Genomic DNA, 21,951 nt, shown 5'->3' with positions numbered 1-21,951 from the left:
GCTGTGTCAAGCCAGAACAGATACTGCTAAAATATTTGTTTATGGCAAGGCAGACATCTCCAGATCAGGTGCTAAAAGAGCTGCTTGTCCAAGTCCATTTTCAGTGGACTGGAGTCAATGTGAAAACTGCCCCTTGCTGGGAATTTCAGTGGAAAGCCTTTGCATACAAAGTGGAATAGGTGTGGAGAGATAATCTTTTAATTTTAAGTCTGAGAAGGAAGGGAGGAGTGGTTGCAATGCTAAAACATATTCTGTGCTGGCACTGTGGATAAAGAAAAAGCTGTTATATTCATGCCCTCACTCAACTCTTCTCATAAATCCTTAAACGCAAGGATGTAGTTCTGTGTATTTATATAACAACTTCCAGTGAAACTAGGTTAATTAAATTAGTATTGATAATGTTTCTCTTTTGATCGATATTTACATGATCTGTTTGGGAAAACTCACTTTCTACTTGTTTTCAGCCACATCTGTACCAGATTGTATGAAGGCTGAGAGATCTGTACTTTTATTTCAATGTATATTGCAACATTTTTATTGCATTCCACAGGTCCTCCAGTAAACGTTACTTGCAATATTTTTATCAACAGTTTTGGATCAGTCACAGAAACCACAATGGTAAGTGCTATGATGTCATTGGCAAGAGAACAACAATACTTAATATATGTCATGAACACAACCTGTCAATTTTTCTATTTATTGTTCAACTTGCAGGTCCTCCTGTAAATGTTACCTGCAACATATTTATCAACAGCTTTGGTTCAATAGCAGAAACTACAATGGTGAGTGGGACTGGTCATTGAAGCCATCTTGTGAAGGAGTGGGATGAGATGTAGAATAGAGATGCTCAGGACATGGGGACAGTTACTAAATTTTTAAGCTACTAAAAACCTACCAGCTGAATTAAAATAAAATAAATATAAAATAACTATATAAAGAGGTATATAAATTATTAAACTCAACTACCAAGTCTAAATGTACATACGCAGTGACTGCACCATAGTCTGTAGTGACTGTGGTGGCAGCAAATACAGGTGTGTGCAAACCAGATTTCTCAGGTTTTATTAGCACTGAAGAGGCAGAGGAATGGCTGGAGCTCAGCTGTGGGGCTGCCTGCCAAGTACTCCATATTTTGAGTAGGTCTTACACCACATGCTGAATTATCTGCTGCTGCAGACTGTGCTGACAGAGCTACCAGGACGGCCTTGTTTAACTTAGTTAAATCTCTGTGAATTGCAGCCACATCAGCAACTGAAGTGAATGCAAAACCTGAGGTTTTGGCTAAAACATATAGGTATAAGGAGACTTGGGTATTCTGAGGGTTAAACTAGGAAACGAGGGGATCGCAGCTGACAGAAATGTGTATTTTGACTGAATTCAAAGAATGTTATCAGTCAAAAAAACAAGGCCCAAATGAAAATGTCAGTTTTAATTTTGATATATATAAAAATAAATAGTTCAATTTTTCATTTCAAGATGAGATTTTTCTTTTTAAAATTGCAAAAATTTAGGATTAATGAAGTCAAGTTAAAAAAATGGAAATTAAAATTTTAGTCCAATTTTTTATTTTTTAGTCTAGAAGTTAATTTTCTTTTTCTTCAATACTTGCTAAGAAAAATGAAAAAAAAAATTATTTTTAGTCCATTTAAAAAGATGCTGAGTTTTTTAATCTGGCTTTTCAAACAATGAACAAAATGGATCAGTTATTTATTCAACCATACATACATGTGACTACCGGGGTTAGTACAGAGAGATTTTTGATGGCTTTCTTATAATAATGTGATAAACCCATAATAATTATCAGGTGCTCATATAGAAGAAGTAAGTTAAACCCATTCTAGAAAGGGTATAGTGACAAATCCCAGTTTAACTTTGAACTCCTCAAGTCACTGCTGCCACAAAATAAATTAAAAATGGGTGGTCTCCCCGTCATTGAAATTTTGCAAGTTATTCTCATTGCCTTAGGACACTATGGACAGCTATGGGAACTTCTGAAGCTATTGCAATATGGTTCCACAACTCTGTTTTCTGGGAATTCCTACACAGCTTCCAGGTCTTTCTGTGTTTGCTGAAGCCAGAGGCTCTAAAGGTGCTCAGCATCCTGTAGGACTGAGTTCTTGGCAACTAAAAATGAACCTGCTACCCAAAAAAGGACTTAAGGTTACTAAAGAACTATTTTTTTATAAAATAGGATAGATACTGCCTTGCAATCCTTGCATTATGAAGGAAGAGCAGATATTTAGCCCAACTTAATGATTTGATTTAATATTCAAATACTTCATTTAAATTCAGTTGTAATTCATGGCATCATTTTAGAAAGTGGTGCCTAAGGAATGCAGGAACAGAAATTTTCTGCTCCTAAATATTTTTATTTAAAAAACCACCCTGTTATTTAATGTTTTCTGGAGATAAAGGGTAAGTTATGGCTAGGGCAGATTGCTTTCTTAAATAGTGTGGGGAAGTCTCTTCTATAAATGACAAGATATAACATTCAGAGCTATAAAATAAACAGATAATGCTTTAGAGTATGTATGTATAATATTTTTAAAACATTTTAAAAGAAAACAAAAATCAAGTTAAAAATTACAGGAAAAAACATATCTTCATATAACATAAGTATCAACAGACCTAATTTTCAGTTTTTTTGGAAAACTTCATTTGTTTTCCTATGTTTAAAGGATTCTGAGAAGATAGCTATGAATGTAGCCTTTTTTTACCCAGCCATGTCTGTTGATCCTAATGTGTAGAGGCATCAGCATAGCATTAAGTAGCAAAAATCCTGCACGTCACTGGCTTTACAAGATGGCATTCAATGAAAATATTTGCACGACCTAATGCTGATTGCATTAATTAGACTCCTTCATTGCTTTGATTAAATCCCCTCATTGCATTTTACCTTCTATCAAATATGTTAATGTGCACCTTTCCAATGTTCATTAACACATTCTGCTGAAAACAGCCAAACATTCAAATAGATGAAAACAAAGACTATTGGCTTTCTTATTTTGCTTTGTTCATAATATCTGCCAAAAGTGTGGACAGATTTCTCTTAGATGCTGTTCAATGGTTTGATACTGATTTTCTTAACGCTGTCAGTTTGTTAATGACTAGTGTGACTAGTTTTAGGATGTTTTAAAACTGCTCTGAGAGGCAGACATCAATTACTGCTCCATCTACTTTGCCTTTCTGAAATAGATGCAATCATGTGGTAAAAATGTTGGCACCCCTTGTGATAAATAATGAGTTTTGTTTGATTCCTAGCATCCATTTTTCCCTATAAAATGCTCTTGATGGTCTTGACATAAAACTAAACTATTCATTTAAAACCCTAGATTGTAAATTCAGTAGAGACACTCCTGTCTCAGAGGACAGGAATGCTTAGTGAAACCATGTATATGTTCTGAAGGGACATTATCAGAATATAACTTGGATGATCTACAGCAGCTCATTGGAAACTTGGGAGATGAAAACTTGTGTAGAGAAGCTTTCAGTAGAAGAAATGAACATGGCAAACAGGATTACAGCCCCAGACCTACTAAATTCAGTAAGCCAGGTTCTCAATAATGTTAGCAGGAGTAGCTTCTGTTTTCTGATTAGGACAGACACCATGATGAAATTCATCCCTGTCTGAAAGACCAGCACAACTCTTATGTCCAGCATATTCTTCTAAAAGCTAAAACCTTTCATTCAGAAATTAAACAGGATTTTGTGCTGGTTCTCTCCAAATGGATAAATTCCATAGAGTCTTCATGAGTTTTGTTTCCAAAGGTCTAGGGAAACAAAATGCATATGTATTAGTTTTTCTACATTATAATGCATGTATGGGACAGTATCACAAATGATATTTTTTTTCTCCAAAAAAATGGTTTTCTTCCATATTAGAATGATATATATTATACCAAAACAAAAATAGTAAAAAAAAGGCCAGAATCAAGATGGAATCGTTGGAAATTTTCTTCATTGATTCATTTGCCTTTCATTTAAGCCCTAACTTGCAAACAAAGAGAAAAAGATGTTCCTGAGTAACTTCACTGAATAAAGCAGTTCTGCCAGTAAGCTCTGTATCTATTTTTGGAAGCATTCACACATGCAGTATTCAGCAGAAAATTCACTGTACAGCATGACTGCAGCTGAGTATCACAGATGAGTAATCTACATCAGGCTGGGCAGAGTCCCAAAGAATTCAGATGTTCAGTGTTGCTAATGACCAGGATTTTTTAGCTATCAGCTGTAGGAGAAGCTAAGAGCAGTTTGTACATTGATGAGCTAATTGTTAATTACAGAAATGACTGGCTGTGAGGACATTATTATTGTCGTTATGCCCTATAATCAATGACTGACACTATGCAGCAGGTTCTCTGTTGGGGAAAACGCATCAAACTCCAGTTGTGTTTTGAGTACTTCTGTTAGCAGAAAAATTTGCCATTCCTTTATATTAAAAGCTTGGCTGTGGCTGGCTGTATGATATTATCTTCCCACTAGAAAAAACATAATTACAAATCAGCTTGTTAGATCCTGATTAATTCACATGTATAGTTTTAACTGCATAAAAGCAGAGCCCCCACTGAAGCCATTGGGGACACCTTGAATGCTTAGGTACACAGGTAAGCAAGTGCTTTTCTGTCACATGGCTTTGAAATAGGTCATTAAACCACTACTTTTCAGCTAGCATTCATATTTAGGATTTAGGGAGAGAGAGTAGTCTCTTTGGCAAGACCCTCTTACGCATGGAAGGCCAGCTAAGTCTGCTGTTTGCCTGAGACATCTGACTCAACACCTGGGCAATCAACGCTGTTGGAGAGGAGGATGGGAGGAAGGCTAAGATCTAAGATAAGCACCAGTTCAGAGGCAGAAAGTAGCACTGAAGAGGGGGCTGGGCTCCCCTGCACCCCCTGCCACAGCAGTGCTGAGACCAAAGGGACCCAGAGCTTTTCTGAAGCTCTGAGCAGTGAATCTGGTGGCCATGGATTTGCTGAAAGACCTATCCTAGATTCCTATAACACAAACGAAGTATATCTGTGGATTGAGTCCCTAAATCTTCAGATAACTCTACTAAAACTAATCAGATTAATATTCCTCTAGTATTTTAGTATTACTCTGATCTTACGGCTTGAGAACAGAGGAAAACTGTTTATCTGAGTTGCCTTGAGCTACCGCTGTCATTGGTGTTGCAATGGAGATAGAATCTTCGGTCCACGCTACTTGTTCAGAGCAGTGGTGCTGTCAGAAAGGATTTGCGGAGCAGGTGTACTCTTGGTTGTGTAGGAGTGCATTACTACAGTCCGCCCACATCTACCCTCAGGAACTTGCAAAACACACACTGTAGTCTGCCTGAGCTCCATGTTGTGATACCATTCTCAGGAGAACTTTTTCTTCAGAAGATAGTTACAATGTTACACAGGAAAAGTAAATTCAAAATTCTGCATGTGATTAGGTCTGTCTGTGTAAACACACATCCCTCTCAATTGCTTATACCACAAGCACAGGAAAAAAAAGTAATAATGGTTTCATGATGTTCATGTTATATTTCCATTTTTATTTCTTATTAAAATATCTATACTGTTATATATATGCAAAGCCTATCGGACATAAACAAAGGTTTCAGTACTGTTTTGCTTCTAACAACAAAGCTTGCAGAAAGAAAGCATTTTTAAGTGTATCTGTGTGATGGCTCTGATATATTTATGAAGGTACATATTGAAAAAGATAGTGTAATCCTATTGGCATTATTTATGCTTTTGGTATAATATATATGATCATATGCAAGCTCTTCTATAAATAAGGATTTTTCAGACCTGTATTTGTTATCTAAATCACCAACTAATGAAGTTCATGAAAGCATATTTATTTTTAGATATTTCTAAACAATCTACTGATTTGACTTATTTATGAATTCTATGTCATGGGGGAAAAAATCCCTCTGCTTTCCATAGACTTCATTATATATCTTATTTCAAAGAAAAATTTGCACAAAAGGCAGTTGGACAACTAGTTGTAGCAATTTTATTCTATCAGCAGTTGTTGATGACAGCTCCTGCCTTCTCTTCTGCAGAATGAAAATCAAGTGTTTTCTTGGATTTATAACTGTCCCATATAAACTTTTAAGACACTCTCAGTTTCTAAGACCACGAAACAAGGGAAAGTGTGCTTAGGATTAGTGTATCCTCACAAGATGTGACGACATTTTATAAGCTCAGAACTGCAAGTAGCTTTTTGGTCTTTAATTGTATGAAACACCACCATCATAAAAAGTACTAGTGGCTTGTGAAAAACAGATACAGGCTGTGTAAGTATCTTTAATAAATGTGCCATTCTTGAGACCTCTCTCAGGTCTGTCTTGCTCCAATTAGTAGTCATTCCTGTTTTGACTCAATTCTACCCAACAACAAAATGAAAATGATAAAGAAAGCAAGAAAAATCATATTCCTAGTGAGAATGTAAAGCATCATCTCATTGGGTTCAAAAACTGCATCACACTCATCACCAACCTACTGAATGAAGGGTGGGAAATGCTGAAACTGAGGGGCTCGTTCACAGAGTCTGCATATTGGGCAATCTGCTTTCTGCAACTCTAATCAGAGTGAGAATATGTATTTACATTTCAAGGATGGCAAGTTCTTTAGACTATGCAGTTGAGTGGCCTAACTAAACCTAGGTCAGCCCATACACTTTCCAAGTCGAAAGCACAGTGCTGCCATTTTAATGTACTGCAGCTACCATAAAGCAAATCCTAAATGTGAGGGGTTTGTAGAGTTGGCAGAATTATTTGATATCATATTCCTTCAGATAATATAATTGATATAAATATTATTAAGTATTTTTCTTTTAGAGGAAGAGTAGGTGTATTTCTAAGAGAGTGTTCACAAACAAGTTAAATGTAGTAATTTCAGGTAAATATGCTATAACAGCAGGGAAAGCTGGGAGAGATGAAGCTCTTATTTGCTGACTTTGGAAATTCAGGATAAGGAGAATAAGCATTAGCATCTTTCCATTCCCTCCAGAGAGTTTAAACCCTAAAAGCTCTTTTCACACTCCCCTTTAATAGCCAGTTCTTGACACAGTGTTAATATTGGTTCTAAATGAACCTCTAAGTAATTGCTGTCTTTCCCAGTTGTGACTAGCAGACCACTGAGCAGAAGAATGCAATTAGAACAATTTTAATGGGATGCAGAGAGGGAGGAGTGAATGAAGGAACATACAGAGAAAAGCATACAGTAGATAGAAAAAGGATACAAACAGTAAATAAGAAGTGCTGATTTAATTTCCTCTATACAAATCTGGCTTTACTGGAATTAGCAACTAGTCATGAATACATTAGAAATAATTGATTTACATATTGGAAGCAATTTATTTAAATTAGTAGTTTTACAGAATCTTTGTTGAAATTCTACATATTTAGCTGCAATGCTTTTTGACTTTCTAAGTACCTGAGTTAATCCATAGCATCTGAAAGAGGGTTATATTTAATATTGGAGGTTGCAGTTAATGTTTTTTCATCACTGAAGTAATTTTGATTTGGAAAATGTACCAGTTGTGTTTGTTTTGTTCAATACAGCATTTAGAGTGCTTTATTTTCAAATGACAACTTATGTTCAAAGGATAACATAAATGTTTGCTGTAATGCTGGTACTGTAGTAAGTCTAAGAGCATAAAGAAAGCTAAAGCAGGCTTCCAGTTTTGGTGAGTGGCTTAGTAACCTTTTTACATGGCATTCCTGTAGGACTACAGAGTGAACATTTTTTTGCGACAGCAGTGGAACGACTCACGTCTGGCTTACAGTGAATATCCTGATGATTCCCTGGATTTGGATCCCTCTATGTTGGACTCTATTTGGAAGCCAGATTTATTCTTTGCCAACGAGAAGGGAGCAAACTTCCATGATGTCACAACAGATAACAAGTTGCTGAGGATTTCTAAAACTGGAAAAGTGTTGTACAGTATCAGGTAAACTCGTTAACTTTATTTTTTTTCTCTTCCTCCCCTTCTTTCCCCTCGCTCCCTGTTTTTCTGGATGTAACCATCCTTACAGAACATAATGTACATATTTAATTTTTTGTTGTCCCATGTGTACAACTGAAATGAGACTTAATCATAGCAAGGTAGAAGGAAAATTTGCCTGTATTCCTTTGCTAAGCTTTTACTTTTTGCAAAATAGTCTGTAAGTGGCACAGCAGTACTTGTTAGTCTTGTTGGAAACTTGAGGCTGTCTAAAACTTTAATGGTACACCTCAATAATCTCCATTAGTGTTAGCTCAATTCACTCCTTACAAAGAAAGGAAATCAAACTCCTCAGTAGTTTGTGGGTTGCAATTTAAAAGTAAAGGGGAATAGTATTTTAAATGACTGCTCAACACCTTAAGTAAAAACATGCTTGAAATGCAATAAACCTGACATGCAAGTCACTGGTAATTGGATGTATCTATTCACATTTAAAAAAACCTGGAATTATGGAAAGCATTTTTTAATATGAGACATATGCAGAGAATCAGAATTGCATTATACAGATGTAAACAGCAGCAAATAATCTGCAGTGTTTATTTGACATTCAGCTTACTGCGCGTTGTTAATTGCTTAATATAGGTGGTCAAAGATGCAAAACACTGTATTATTGCTCTTACAATTGTTTTAAAAAAGTAATTACTGTGTTTTATTTGTTCCTGGGAACGGTCCTCAGCTTTTCCATTTCTTGCATTGTAGAAAGTAAACATGATAGGATTTGTTTAACAGGTTGTTTAGTGAATTTACTCATCTGTAAGGTAGCTTAGTTTAGAAGGCAGTTGTTTCTGACTAGGCATTCTGTTTGTGACTTGCATTTTCATTAAAGAATTATTATTGATCCAGGTTCAGGACAGCTGTGTTCTTTAGGATGCTAAATAAATAAATAATAGCGTGGCACTTCCTCTGTTTACTTAATTCTTGTGCCAATTCCTTGATAAAACCCCAGTAATATTTGGATGGATTAAGCAGGGTGGAAAGTAAATGTTTATTGAGCAATGTTTCAAACTAGCATACCTGAACAGTTTGAGAAAAATAATAGGATACAAGGATGAAACTAGCACTAGCACAGTGATAAATATGCTATAACTTACAAATATTTCTTGTTTCACCCTGGGAAAGAAATGAATGCATCTGTTTGTTTGAATGACATCAGACACCATCTTATTGGAGGCAACAGTGCAGTTGGGTGCTGTTCTGAATGCAGATGGATAATTTTCCTGACATTTGTCCATGTGGGAAAAGTAATATTTTGAGCTGTCATATCAAATTTCTAAAATTTTCACACATAAATGCAAATTAATCTGAAGCAGAGTAAGCAGTATTCCAATGGAGTGCTAAGCAAGACTCATTGTTTCTCATTTGTATTGCACAGCAGTAACAGAGACTTACCTGGTGCCTCTAACATGGCATATAATTTTTTAGTACTTCTTGGTGAATAAAACTTGCCAGACTACAGGACCTTTAAGTCAGAAGCAATTAGAAAAACTTGTCTTTACTCTTTGGACACCGGGCTAGATGCATCTCTGTGTTGCCAGTCACTTTTAGTTGTGCTATGCAGAAACAAACAAGAATATTTTGGTGATTGGTTTCACTACATTAAGAATGTTACAATGCTGCCATTTTCACTACTGCACTTCCACTACTTTGCTTGACATGATGTTATTTAACGTTTAGCATTCGGTGTGCTGTAAATGTTTAAAGCACTTTACAAACATGTCTGAGAAGTAGTGGTGTAGGCTGTTTTGTCATATTTCCAAATTTAATAAAATCAAGGTCAAGTTAATCTCACATAAATATAAACCACTCTCTGCATAAAATGAGTTTAGAACTGCTCCTGGTAATTAATGGGTACGAAGCAAGATGTGTGTATTATACTACAGTGGTATTCCTCTTCCCTACATACTGCACTGAAAACATGGAAATATGCTACGCAAGAAGCACAACTGGCTTATGCTGTGTCATGGTTTCAGCGCAGCCGGTGACAAAGCACCACGCAGCCGCTCGCTCACTCGTCCCCCCTGACCCTGGTGGGATGAGGAGAAAATATAAAGAAATGCTGGTGGGTCGAGACAAGGACAGGGAGGGATCACTCCCCACTTATGGGCACGGGAAAAAGACAGGCTTAACTTGGGGAAGGAACAAAATCAATTTAATCTGCTACCAATCAAATCAAAACAAGGATATTAGGAAATAAAACCAAACCTGAGAACACCTTCCCCCCAGCCCTCCCGCCTTCCTGCCTCAACGGGGAACAGGGGCTGGGGTCAGTCCGTCATACCTGGTCTCTGCGCTCCTTCCTCCTCAGGGGGAGGAGGACTCCTCTGCACTCGGGCCCTGCTCCGCCGTGGGGTGTCTCCCACAGGAGACAGTCCTCCACCAACTTCTCCAAGGTGAGTCCCTCCCGCGGGCTGCAGTCCTTCAGTCCCAGCCTGCTCCACAGAGCGGCGGCCATCTTGGGGGGCCTCCGCTCCCCTCCAGGGGCTGGGGGGGACAGCCTGCCGCCTCACCGCGGGCTGCGGGGGCATCCCCTCCTGCCTTCCTCCCTGACCTCGGTACCCACAGAGGGGTTCCTCTCCCGTTCCAATCCCCCACTCCCTGCAGGTTTCCCCTCTTAAATCTGCTCTCCCACCCGTGTTTCCACTGTCCCTGAGGGGCTCGGCCTGGGCCAGAGGCGGGTCCGGCTTGGAGCCGGGGGAGCTTCCAGCAGCTTCTCTCAGGAGCCGGCCCTGCGGACCCTACCCTGCTGCCAAAAAAACCTCGCCACACAAACCCAAAACATGCTGTTAAATGCTCTCAGAGGCCAGTCCTGCCCTTTCTGAAAAGAATTTGGAAGGTCACTTGGAACTAGATCTCATGGTGCATATTTTACTAAAATAAGACACTTGGTGTAGCATATGGGTGCTCAGATAAGTCAGGGAAGGGTCCGTGAGGGTCTGGCCTGCGTGTTACTTCCACCGCAGTGCTTGGCTCTGGGCATTATCTCACCCTGCGGTAAGCATGAGGCTCTTTGTCCTTCTCTCAGTGAGGGATAAGACAACCTGCATTTACTGGTGAAGGTAGGCATGGCATAGATTTTCATCATAGTTTAGCTTATAATAATTAGTTACGATGCTTGTGCTTGCAGACTCCTAGACCTATATTTAATTCTCTGGGAGTTGTTATAGAGAATAAAGCCAGAATTGTTGATGGTTGACATAGCCACCTATGAATCATGTAAGTTTAGGAGTCCAAACCTATTTTTAGATATTTGCTGTGTGCTCAAATGACTACCTTGGTATTTGTTTTGATCTCAGATAGCATGCTATATATGCTATATAGAGCCTGAGGCTCTATATTTGGGTAACTGGTCTAAACCTTTGGGTAATGCAGGGAGAACTAGAACCTTGTGGAGGGAATACAGCGTGACTCAATAACTCAAATATATGCTATTGCCACTACAGAGGTAACAACAGCTCTTAAAGGTGCATGTATTTTGAGAAGTCAGCAGTTACAGAAAAGTTATATTCAGCAAACAACTACACTTTAGTCAAGATCAGTCTCAGTTGCACTTTCAACTGAAAAACAGTTAAATAGCTGTAACTTACTTTAAAGCCCTCTGCAGAGAGCAGTCAACAAGAGGGGTTTGTTATAGCAGTGTTCGACAAAATTAGCCTAAATTGTGTGTATTTTGTATGCTGAAAAAACAGTGAGGGTTAAAATCAGAACCTACATAATGTCACCCCCTAGATGTCTGTGACTCATCCTCTCCCAATCCTTGAATGATCTCTGCATGGATTGGATTTTATAGCGGGTTACATACTTGGAAAAAGTGGCAGCGCTGTGTGATGCTACCAAGAATCCTGTTCCTGGCACTCACATTCTGTATGACACCTGTATTTTTCATTGTATACACTGCTGCACTGGTTTTGTGTTCTGGGGGCAAGGATTGTATCTTCTCTGGCCCATTGCAGACACCTGGGACATTAGGAAAACGTCAAATATCCTCACAGGAGGCTTTGTGTTCTCTCCGAGCCACCCATTTGTGCTACCTGATTCCCACAAGCTCATTTCAGGTTGCCAGCCAGCTCAGAATATTAGCATCTGCCAAAAAGCTTATTTTAGCAAAGTGACAGAAAGTGGAATGGTTTTATTTAAGGTTTGGGGTTTTTTTTCTGCATTAATTGCCTCCCTCGCCTTTTAATATTTTCAGTGCATCTCAGCCATATGAGCTTGATGCAGAAGGTGATATAACTCAACTGTAATATTGATCCATGCCACTGAAGCTAGAATATATTGGTAAGGAGGGTAAAGGGGCTGTAACTTCTTTTTTTCACCTGCTGCTCCAGAAAACACTCCCAATTGCCTGATAAGGTTGTAGAGCTGTGCTCTGAAACATAGTACCAATGCGTTTAGCCAGAAGGAGTTACAAAGCAGATTATTTCCTATTTTTAAAATATGGAAAGATTTTAGAAGGTGTTGCATAATTTGACAAGAGAGACACTTGGAATTCTAGGGAGTAGATTTGTGCAAATTCACAGATTACATTTCTCCCCCCCCCCCCTTTTTGCTATTCCTGTTCAAAGAGCAATGAAATACCTAGGAAGAATTTCCTCAAGTCTTTCAAAATATCTGTTTTTCTGTCTTTGTTTATCTTCACAGTGCAAGAAATGTTACAGTTACATAGACAATTAGTTCTTCGTGATTTCAACTCTTGACCTAGATTTAATTGTTAAATGTTATTATGGACAAAGGTAGAGTGTCTACTAGAGAGCAGTACTGTGCTGTTAGGTTACCACGAAACAGAGAAAATTCAAGCTATTAGATTGCTCTCTATTTGTGCAGCTGTTTGGAGGTGATTACTAGCCTCTCCATTCGGCAACAAGTAGCTGACAGGATGAGTTGGCACATCCAAAAGCCCTTGCCTGCTTATGCAACTGAAGAGAAGGATCTGTGAAAACAGCACATTTATTTGCAATGCTGTCTCCCGTGCCAGCTGCCTTACTCAGGAGTTTCCAGAATCAACTCTTCCTAGGGTGGCCATAGTGATAAGTGACAGAGCACTGAGCTGACTGCCCCCCCTCCCTCCCCCCCCATTTTGGGTTATATTACAGGTTACGACTGCCACAACCCCCAAATAAATCATCAAAAGTAATCTATAGCACTTTTATAATTCAGCTTTTCTGTGTGAAACTTCTGGGTCTTGTAGCCTCCTCTGTACTTGTGTTCTTCGCCCTATGGGAAAGAAATACAAAGCAGATTAAGGAAATACGTAGGTAACATTGCTAGTCCCTCTGCAATAGACTATTCATAGGGCAAAAAGTCCGCTATCCTTCTGAAATATTTTGTTTTTAAATAAGACCAGCTCTTAGATTTTTTGCATGGCTACTAGAGGATGTGTTGCCATGCTACAGTAAAGTCAGGCATGGATTTTCTAAAACACTTTTGGGGTACAGACCTTATGAACTATACGATAATGAAGCTCCATTTACACCTGATGAGATCGTTGCATGTAAATCATCCATGGCACGGCACAGTCTAGCCTAACAGAGTGGTAGGAAATGATATGTTATACAGCTCTGTGTGCATCCTGTGCTTTAATTTGATGACTTCAATTTTATTTTACAATCTAATGTTGGGATTTAAGAGGATTTGGACTTTACTAGCAGCATTGTCTTTCCATGTGACAGATTAGCAGAGCGGGAAGCAGAGACACTGTTATCATGATTGACGTGGCTGTTTACTATGTAGGAACCCCTGTCTCTGACCTCACACAATCACATTTACCACCTCAGCTCCTATCAGAATAATACTGATATTGACAAGGTAGTGATTTTGCCTTGGAAGTTAATCTCAATCAACATAGGAACATTTTCACAGAAAATTATTTAGTTCTCCCGTTGGCAAAACTGCGCATTGTCCCATGCTCACTGCCCTGATTTTCCAAAAGCATAAAATGTCTTCATATACCTCAAAGTAAATTTTGCACATTTAAAACAAACTGAACCATTGAAGAATAATCAATGCAGAGATGCTAAATGAAATAGAGCATATATCTAAAGAAGTTTGAGGTTTCACAGCTATTATGTATCGTAGGCAGAAGCCTTGTAGACGTTACATAAATAGTGCTAGAATCACTAAACTTTATTAAACTGCACAATGTTACTGGGACACGGCGACTTCCCAAATTGTGGCTGCATGATATGTGAAGCCAGTGAATTTGACAAATTTGTCTTCCCATGGACATGATTACAATAATAACAATGGTTTCAGAGGCAAAAAATTGCAGCCTTTTGTGGGACAAACAGCAGTTCTCATTATGGCTGAACCCAATGTCCTTGGATTATCATTAGCTGCCCACTTTTCACCCATCCTTTTTCTTTCCTTCTTGCCCTTACTCCTGCCTCTCATTCGACCCCCACTCCCCTTCTTTTTGGGGTCTTTTAATTAAACAGACTGAGATTCTTCTCATCCTTTGGGATGGTTTCCTAACACTCTATTAACTGTGCCCTCCCGTCACCCACCCCCTTCTTTCTCATTCCCTCCCAGTCTACAAATTCAGACTGAGGAGCTAGCCCTGGGTTTCCAATACTCTTATTTTTCTGTTGTATCTAAAGTACTTGTTTTGCATAACAAATAAAACCTGCTAAATAAATAATAACGCTTAATGCGGGTACTTTGTTATGCAACTAGCGCAGCTATTGTCAAAACCCCATTGATCATTCTGCTTAAGGAAGGAATAATTTACATTTTAATGACACAAAATTAGTTGCTTTTTCACTTCATAAGGCATTTAAAGCAAAGTAGGGATATGGGCATTATATCTGAGCATGTACTGCCTCACTTCTTCCTCTAATGCCGTGCACGTCTCCAGCTGACACACAAGAGCACTGGAGGTGAGGTAAATACAAACACAACAGAAGAGCTACTTAGACTGAAGGACAATGCTGCCAGGAGAACAAATGGCTCTGAACTGGTCATAAATAAGCTTAAAGTGGCAGTTATAAAGTTTCCAGCCATATACACCTTGAATTCCTACAACAATATTCCAACAGAAATGGGGTGGGGACTAGATATCATTAAATGAACCTTGATAATTTTTGAAAGGGATTAGATGATATGACTATGTGTAATTGCAGATGACCAGATTTGATGGCCCAAGATGTCACTTCTATGGCCCTATATTCCTGTGTCTCAAATAAAAAGGAAGACTTTGTTCTAGGTAAAAAAGTGGGAAATGCTGCTAGAGACCAGTTTGTACACATAAAGTTGTTCTTGGCTGACAGGATCACAAAATATTGGCAGGTGGTTACTTCTGGATGTCTATGCCAATGGGATAGTTGCATAGCCAAGACACATGTCTGTGTACTTGCTCTCTTTATGGGTACTGGCAATGCTTGTCATTGATTGCTAGTGACCAATCACCCCACTTACCCATTGAGCTTGCTCTGGAGCAGTTAAAGGTTAGGTGTAAAATGATGTAGGTGCAGGAGCCCTTTCTAAATGGTACAAAAAAGCCTGTTTTCCTGGAACATGCTCGCAGGGATGAAGGTCTTTTGCCAATTGCATTGCAATATATGGCTTAGAACAGAAATGTCATCATGCCAGGGAGAAAGCAACACCATACTAAACACACACTGCAGGAAAATTAAGATAGAAAATGACAGAGGAGAAAGGAGAGATGAAATACTGTTCTTCATGGAAAGGAAACAGGTGGTTACAGAATTTAACTGTTACATGAAATCATACTTGAATTTAATTTCATAGATTTGCTTGAGCAATAATTGGAAAATCATTTGCTGGCAGCTCATGTGCTGGCATTGTGTATCTACAGACAATGATTGCATTACAATGAGAAGTGGGATGCCTGTAATGAGAAATCCACCACCCCACTCTGTGCCAGCTCCTGTGTTGTTAAGCAGTACATGAAGCAAAGCAAAGCACTGGAGGGAGCGAGAACATGCTCATAAACAGCAGTACGTGAAACTCCAGCCTACATCTTGCATTTTGCCATAGCAGAGAAGGCTTCACGTCTCCTCTAAGCTCGACTTCAGCCCATTCCCATCTGACAGAAATGAAGCTGCAGAACATGACAAATATTAGAGAGGAATTCCAGGACTCCTCAAAAATAAGGGAAAAAGCAGACAGTTTGACTGTTCCATTTAACAGGACAAAGCCTGTAGACTGTGAAAATTACCAGAATTGACATTCAAAATGATGAGTCAGGTCCCTGAAAAAATAATGAGATGGACTACAAAATGAAAAGCCCTTTAAAAGAAGAATGTCACTGGGAATTTTTTTTTTTTTGGCCTTCTGATATATGAACAGCATGTGTGCCCTTCTTTCAGGCACAGATCACCCAAGAGAGGGGGCTGGGAGGAATATAAGGAGATTTTAGATTCTCCTCCCTGCTTCAGTGCCACAAGCCTGAATGGCATTTGCTCCTGTGTCATGCGATGCTGTCATGGTTGCTGTGCAACTCCATCTCCCCTGCTAGTTTAATGGGGAACTTTGTCTTCTTGTGCTTAGGTAACATTTTAATGTTATTTCAGCAGCTATAAGGATCAGGAACTTAATCTTCCAAAGAAAAATGTACCGCTAAAAATATATTTACCTTTATAGTCAGCTTGGAGCTTTCAGAAAAATACCAGAAATCTTGCAATTTATGATAGCATCTTTAGAATGAGCAATACTGAAAAAAAAATCCCACGTCTCACTAAACTCAACACTGTGGGCTTTGCGCAAGGTATAAGATTTTTCATAAAAATGGCACATAGGCAGTGTCAGCAGTGACCATGCATGTACTACTTGTGTTCCGGTATTTGCAGCGTAAAATCCTAGATTGTGAAGTCTCCTGTACCAACAGCTGAGGTGCAGATGGATGTAGCGTGAAAGTATGAAGGGATAAGAATAGAAACAAAATGTTATTTTCGATACCATGCCTACTCATGGTGAGGCATTTTTTGTTTTTCATGCTTGCAAGGACATAATCATGCTTTTTTTGGAGATGGAAGGGACTTGTACCCTTATTTCCAGGACTACTTAAATTCCCAACAGTATTTCTATACTTGATAGGACTGACCCTAGTTATTTATCATTAGAAAAAACCCTATGAGGAGGCTGTTGTTCTGTAGCCCACTTACAAACCACCACTTTTGCAGGATAATTAATGAAAATGATATTCCATTGTTAGATACCTCGTATTGTGATCCATGGGGCCTTTCTCTTGTGGGATCAGTGTCCTCCTCCAGGGCTAGAGTTATCCCTGAGATCAAGAGAAGTTTTGGGTGAGTCACAACACATCAGGCTAAGGAGTGACAGATGCTTGTAAAGAAGTGGGTTAGAATACAGTTTAATGGTTGCTGCAGATTAAGCAATACGTCAAATCCCAGTTAAAATTAGATATTCTCTTAAATTTATAAAAAAAAATCTTGGATTATATAATGTGTAAACCCAATTCTCTGAGGGTTTAATACAATACTCGCAGTTCTTTACTTCAGTTTTGTGTTGCAGAACATTCACAAGTCATCTATATGTGTAGTACTCTGAAGCATTTTTGTAGCGTTGTGAGATTATCAGAGAAGTGGTATGACGGTGATGAGCATCAGCATTCAAAACCCCTAAGAGAATGAATGAGATTGGAGATCATCTTGAGAATAATCTGTTTACAAATATCTAACTCCTAGTGAGTATTTTTTTTTTTTTTATTAAAAGACCTTACCCTCCTCCGATGGTGCTGTTTTAGGGATTAGGTGTCAAAGAGCAGATTGGCCTCAAGGCTTAATAGCCTGAAGAGAGATGGGGGTGGGATTTGGTAGGAACTGGGCAACGGAAGAAGGAGGGGGAAAGGGTATGAGGACAGACTAGGATGCAAAAGAAAGAGGCTGGGCTCTGGGAGAGATGTAGTGCAGATGAGCAGACATAGGATAAGGTGGGGAACGTATGTTCAGGGCCAGAGAAAGGACAGGACAAGGGCAGGAGTGGGCAAAGCATGAATAAGAAGCACGGTATCTCGGCCCCACCGCTGAGCTCAGGACTTGATTGCACTGCATGTAAATACCTCTGAGCTCCCTCGGCTGCACGTGTGTGTCACCCCCTCCACTGGCTTTTCCTCGGAGGATGATGGCCGGCTACAGCAGCTCCGTTTAGGGCAGCGGTAGTGCCTGTGCTGAGCTCTGCTGCTGGCCCATCTGAGCGCATGTCTGCTCCCACCCGGAGAAAACACTGATGTTGCAAAACAACGTGTTCATGTGTTAAAGATCACCAGCATGAGGGTTTCTCGTTAATAACATGTTGTCAGGCTATTTATTTCTTCCCGCGGGATGCCTTATTCTGGCTTCTGTGACAAAGGAGGCCAGAGCCTGCAGGACTTTTGCCTTCCTGCCTGCAGAAGTGGGAAATACAGACCTCTGAATGATGCCGTAAGGGGGTTTCTGGGGTGACCAGAAATGAAAGATGTTGAGCTGGGGTGGGAAGAGAGACAGGCCCACAGCCCAAGTCTGAATTATTTGTCCGGACATTCTGGTGAAACTAGGGGATGAAAGAGGGTGGGTTTGAATGAAATGCTGAGTGAAGAAATCCCAGCAGTGCCCGCTGCACTTTGAAGGCATTTAAAGTATCAGCAGATGCTGCTCAGAAGGACTTACCTAGTTAGTGTATGAGGGAATCCTCAGGAAGAGGGTCTGAAGTTGAAGACAGGCAATGCTTCCCTGGAGTGCTTGGGTTACAACCCTGCCTCTGCCACAGCGTTGCTAAGCAATATTATCGATTTATTTTTTATTATTTTTGTCACAGTGTCGGCTAATTGTTTGTTCTTTGTTTTCTGGTTCTGAACCTGCATCTTGGTCTGTTCATACTCTATTTGCACTATTGCAGGGCTTAATTCTTCCGTGACTGTGGGATGGGTGAGGGAGCAGGGAGGGAAAGAAGAAAGCAACGTTGCCTCTTCTCTGGGGTGCCTGGCTGGCCCTGGCGCTGTGCCTCAAGTGCTGGGGTGCTGGAGACGTGACTCTCTCCTGCTCCCTCATGAGCCCTGTCTGCTCAGCTGGAAAATATAACGTGCCCAACGCCAGAGCTCTCCCTGAGCGAGCTGTGCGACCTGAGCCTGCTGGTAACAGCTAGCTCGCTTACTGGCTTACTGGCTGACAGGCAGTAAAGGGTGCTCAGGTAACTGAAGGCAAAATCAAGTCCTTGGGCAGCTGCTTCTCCTTTCAGCCTTACAGATTGTTCATAAAACACTTCCCGTCCGTGTTTTATGGTGCTACGCCACCAAGTCTGTTGTTTATGCACTTCAAATGCCTTGGTGGCAGGGTGCCTGAAAAATAGAATAGTTGTTCTGTAGCAGTTTATTCTGTTTTATTAATGATTAAAGTATTCATCAGTGTAATTGCCAGTTAAACCTGCACTTCCCACCAAACCTCCAGGGGCCCTTCTTGAATTTGCCAAGTATGAGACACTGATTTTTCCAAAACATTTTCCGTCAATGACACTGTTGTTATAGGCAAAGTGAGTAGCTGTATCTGCCTAACACTTTCCATTTCTGATCTTGTTTCCTTATTAATGTAAATATACAAGTAGTCACATGGCACCTGGGTGTGGAAACACTTGCAGGATCATATTTTTACTGAAAAAGAGTCAACTGCTATAAATTGACCCACCACTATGGACTTCAGTGGAGCTACTTCAGACTCCAGCAGCTGAACATTTAGCATATAGTAACCTTGTTGAAAATCAGTGGATGTGTTGACGATACCAGGCAATAAGCATTGGGTTCAACACTTGCATTACTCCTAGTAAAAGGGATTACAGAGGCAAAGATGTTAACTATGAATGGCTTCTCTGCTGAGATGAACAAGTAGAGGTAAAGCTATAAGGGCATGATCCCTGGAGCTAGCCGCATCAATACAGTGAATAGAAATTATTTTCCATTTGTCAGGGTGAGGAGAGAATAATTTAGTCTTCCTGAAAGACACCATTGGTTAAGAAGAGAAAGAAGAGATGTCAACCTTTGTGTGAACCTACATAATGAGCATTTTGTCAGCTTACCTCCAGAAAAAAAAACAACTGGCTTATCTACCTAGTATCAGTGGAGATAGATAAATTTTTCCCTGTGAGGCTTGAAAGCTGCAACTGGATGTATTTGCTTTCTCATGGGTTTGATATTAGACTAACAAAGAGAACCCCTGCCCATGTATGTAATCAAACCCCCAAATTCTTCGAGGCTTTGGGGGAGTAGAAAGGGATGAAGAAGGAGGGAAACAAAGTCAGTGTGCAGCGCACACCTGACAGTCAGTAAAATCTGAGGGGTGGATAGGCTATGCCTACTTCAATGAATACAAATAAATGACATGTTTAGAAAGGCTGCATTTGCGTAAAGGCATGTTTGAGATGAACTTAAAACATCTAAGCCATATTTAGAAGATGACTAAAAAGAAGGAAGAGAGTTTGATATAGCAACATTTCAGAAAAAAAGGCAGAAGCAGTCTTTTGTTAATACTGGGGATTAGCAATTTAATTAGCTCAATCTTTAATGCAGGAAATTACCTAGTAAAAACAAGACTAGTTAACATTTGCAGCACACTTAAGATATTTAAATGAGTAAAGGGCAGGTTTTCAATGACATTTATATGTCTACTAGATACACTTTTTTCTCTAGATGACGAATTTTTTTTAATGCTTATGCTATTTGCTCCCAAAGGTTAAATGGGAGTTTATTTACTACGGTGGTGTTGAGAGGACTACTGGGGGCTTTTCTTCATCTCAGTGCACTTCACTGCCACAGACAACCGATCTCTAATTTCCTGATATTATCATCTTGTACACTGAAGACTGTGTCAAGAGGAAAATAATGTGACTTTCTCTAGATAGGCCAGGAGTAGGCAAAAGCAGTGATGTTGAATATGATTTTTGATCAGGCTGAGACTATTTTGATCTCAGTTACCTAACTATCATCTTCCCATCATAGTGATTTGATGGCAGGGCAGTAGGGATAGAAGGCCCAGTCAGGGCATCCCCAAAAATTCACATAGTGAAGAAATAGACTGAAAGAGCTTGAATCAGTTGTATGTGGTAAGAAGCACAAAATCACTATGGGAGACAGAACTTAGTGAGTTATTTCTCCATAGAGATCACATTTGTCTGTGAGACAACACACTTTCAAGGTTAGCAGCTGGCCCGTGGGTTCACTGACATAATTTAAAAAAATATTCTCTTTGTACTGTGTTAATGTTTCAGTGTACCTGCAAGTCAGACAATCTAGTTCTCGTCCTTGATGGTAAATGGGCGCAGAGGTTTTTATTTATTTGCTTTCTTTGTGTCAAAATGGGTTTTGTGCTGAAGGTAATCTGAAATAGAAATGTACTCTTTTTATATGATTTAAACCAAAATTTTAACAACTCTTCTGTTTTTCAAAGCAGCTACTTTTTTTTGCAATTATGTCATCCTGGTATCTCAGTTTGTTAAAAATGGTTTCTTCTCCCCACACACAAAAAAAGAAAAGAAATAAAGCAGAGGAGAAGTCTTGAAACAGATTTCAATCAAATGTGAAAAAGTAAAATGAACTAAAAAAAAAAAGAGAGAGAAAGAAATGTTAAGAAAATTCCCATCCAAGTAAAATTATGCTTTATCTGGGACAATAACAACTGAAAAATTAAAAGAGGAATTTAGTTTGTATGATAATATTCCTTTAGGCTTACTTTCTTCTATCCTCACTCTTTATCTTTTAATGCTGTGTGATTCTAGCTTTTACTGTATGATGTTTTTTTCTTTCTTTTAATGGCTAAGCAGTAAGAATGAAGGGTTGGAAATGGGCCTCATACACAACAAAAGCACTCTCTTTTGAAAAAAACCCGTGGTTGTTTCCTTCCTTTGCTTTTCCAAAACAAAGCTTAAAAATGTGTGTCCCATGATCAGTCATTTCAGCTTTTGCATTATTGGGTTCAGTATTATACATAAAACATTCATTGGTACATTAGTGGA

The 21,951-nt window shown here is 39.3% G+C and overlaps 1 protein-coding gene across 6 annotated transcripts in view; it reads left to right on the top strand.

The window, feature by feature from the left end:
• The window catches only part of GLRA2 (glycine receptor alpha 2), a 135,357-nt gene that overhangs the window by 23,988 nt on the left and 89,418 nt on the right, over positions 1–21,951 (top strand). For 3 of the 6 annotated variants that reach the window (XM_069770356.1, XM_069770354.1, XM_069770352.1), the window contains exons 3-4: positions 551–618; positions 7,721–7,944. In XM_069770356.1, coding sequence (XP_069626457.1) covers positions 551–618; positions 7,721–7,944 — 292 coding nt within the window. Of the gene's footprint in view, positions 1–550; positions 619–714; positions 783–7,720; positions 7,945–21,951 lie in introns of all 6 variants that reach the window. The other 3 variants (XM_069770355.1, XM_069770353.1, XM_069770357.1) reach the window with 2 other exon arrangements.

The sequence above is a fragment of the Haliaeetus albicilla genome, chromosome 25, assembly GCF_947461875.1.
Source record: "Haliaeetus albicilla chromosome 25, bHalAlb1.1, whole genome shotgun sequence".
In the NCBI taxonomy this organism is placed as follows: Eukaryota; Metazoa; Chordata; class Aves; order Accipitriformes; family Accipitridae; genus Haliaeetus; species Haliaeetus albicilla.
This window is presented reverse-complemented; position numbering and strand designations above follow the sequence as displayed.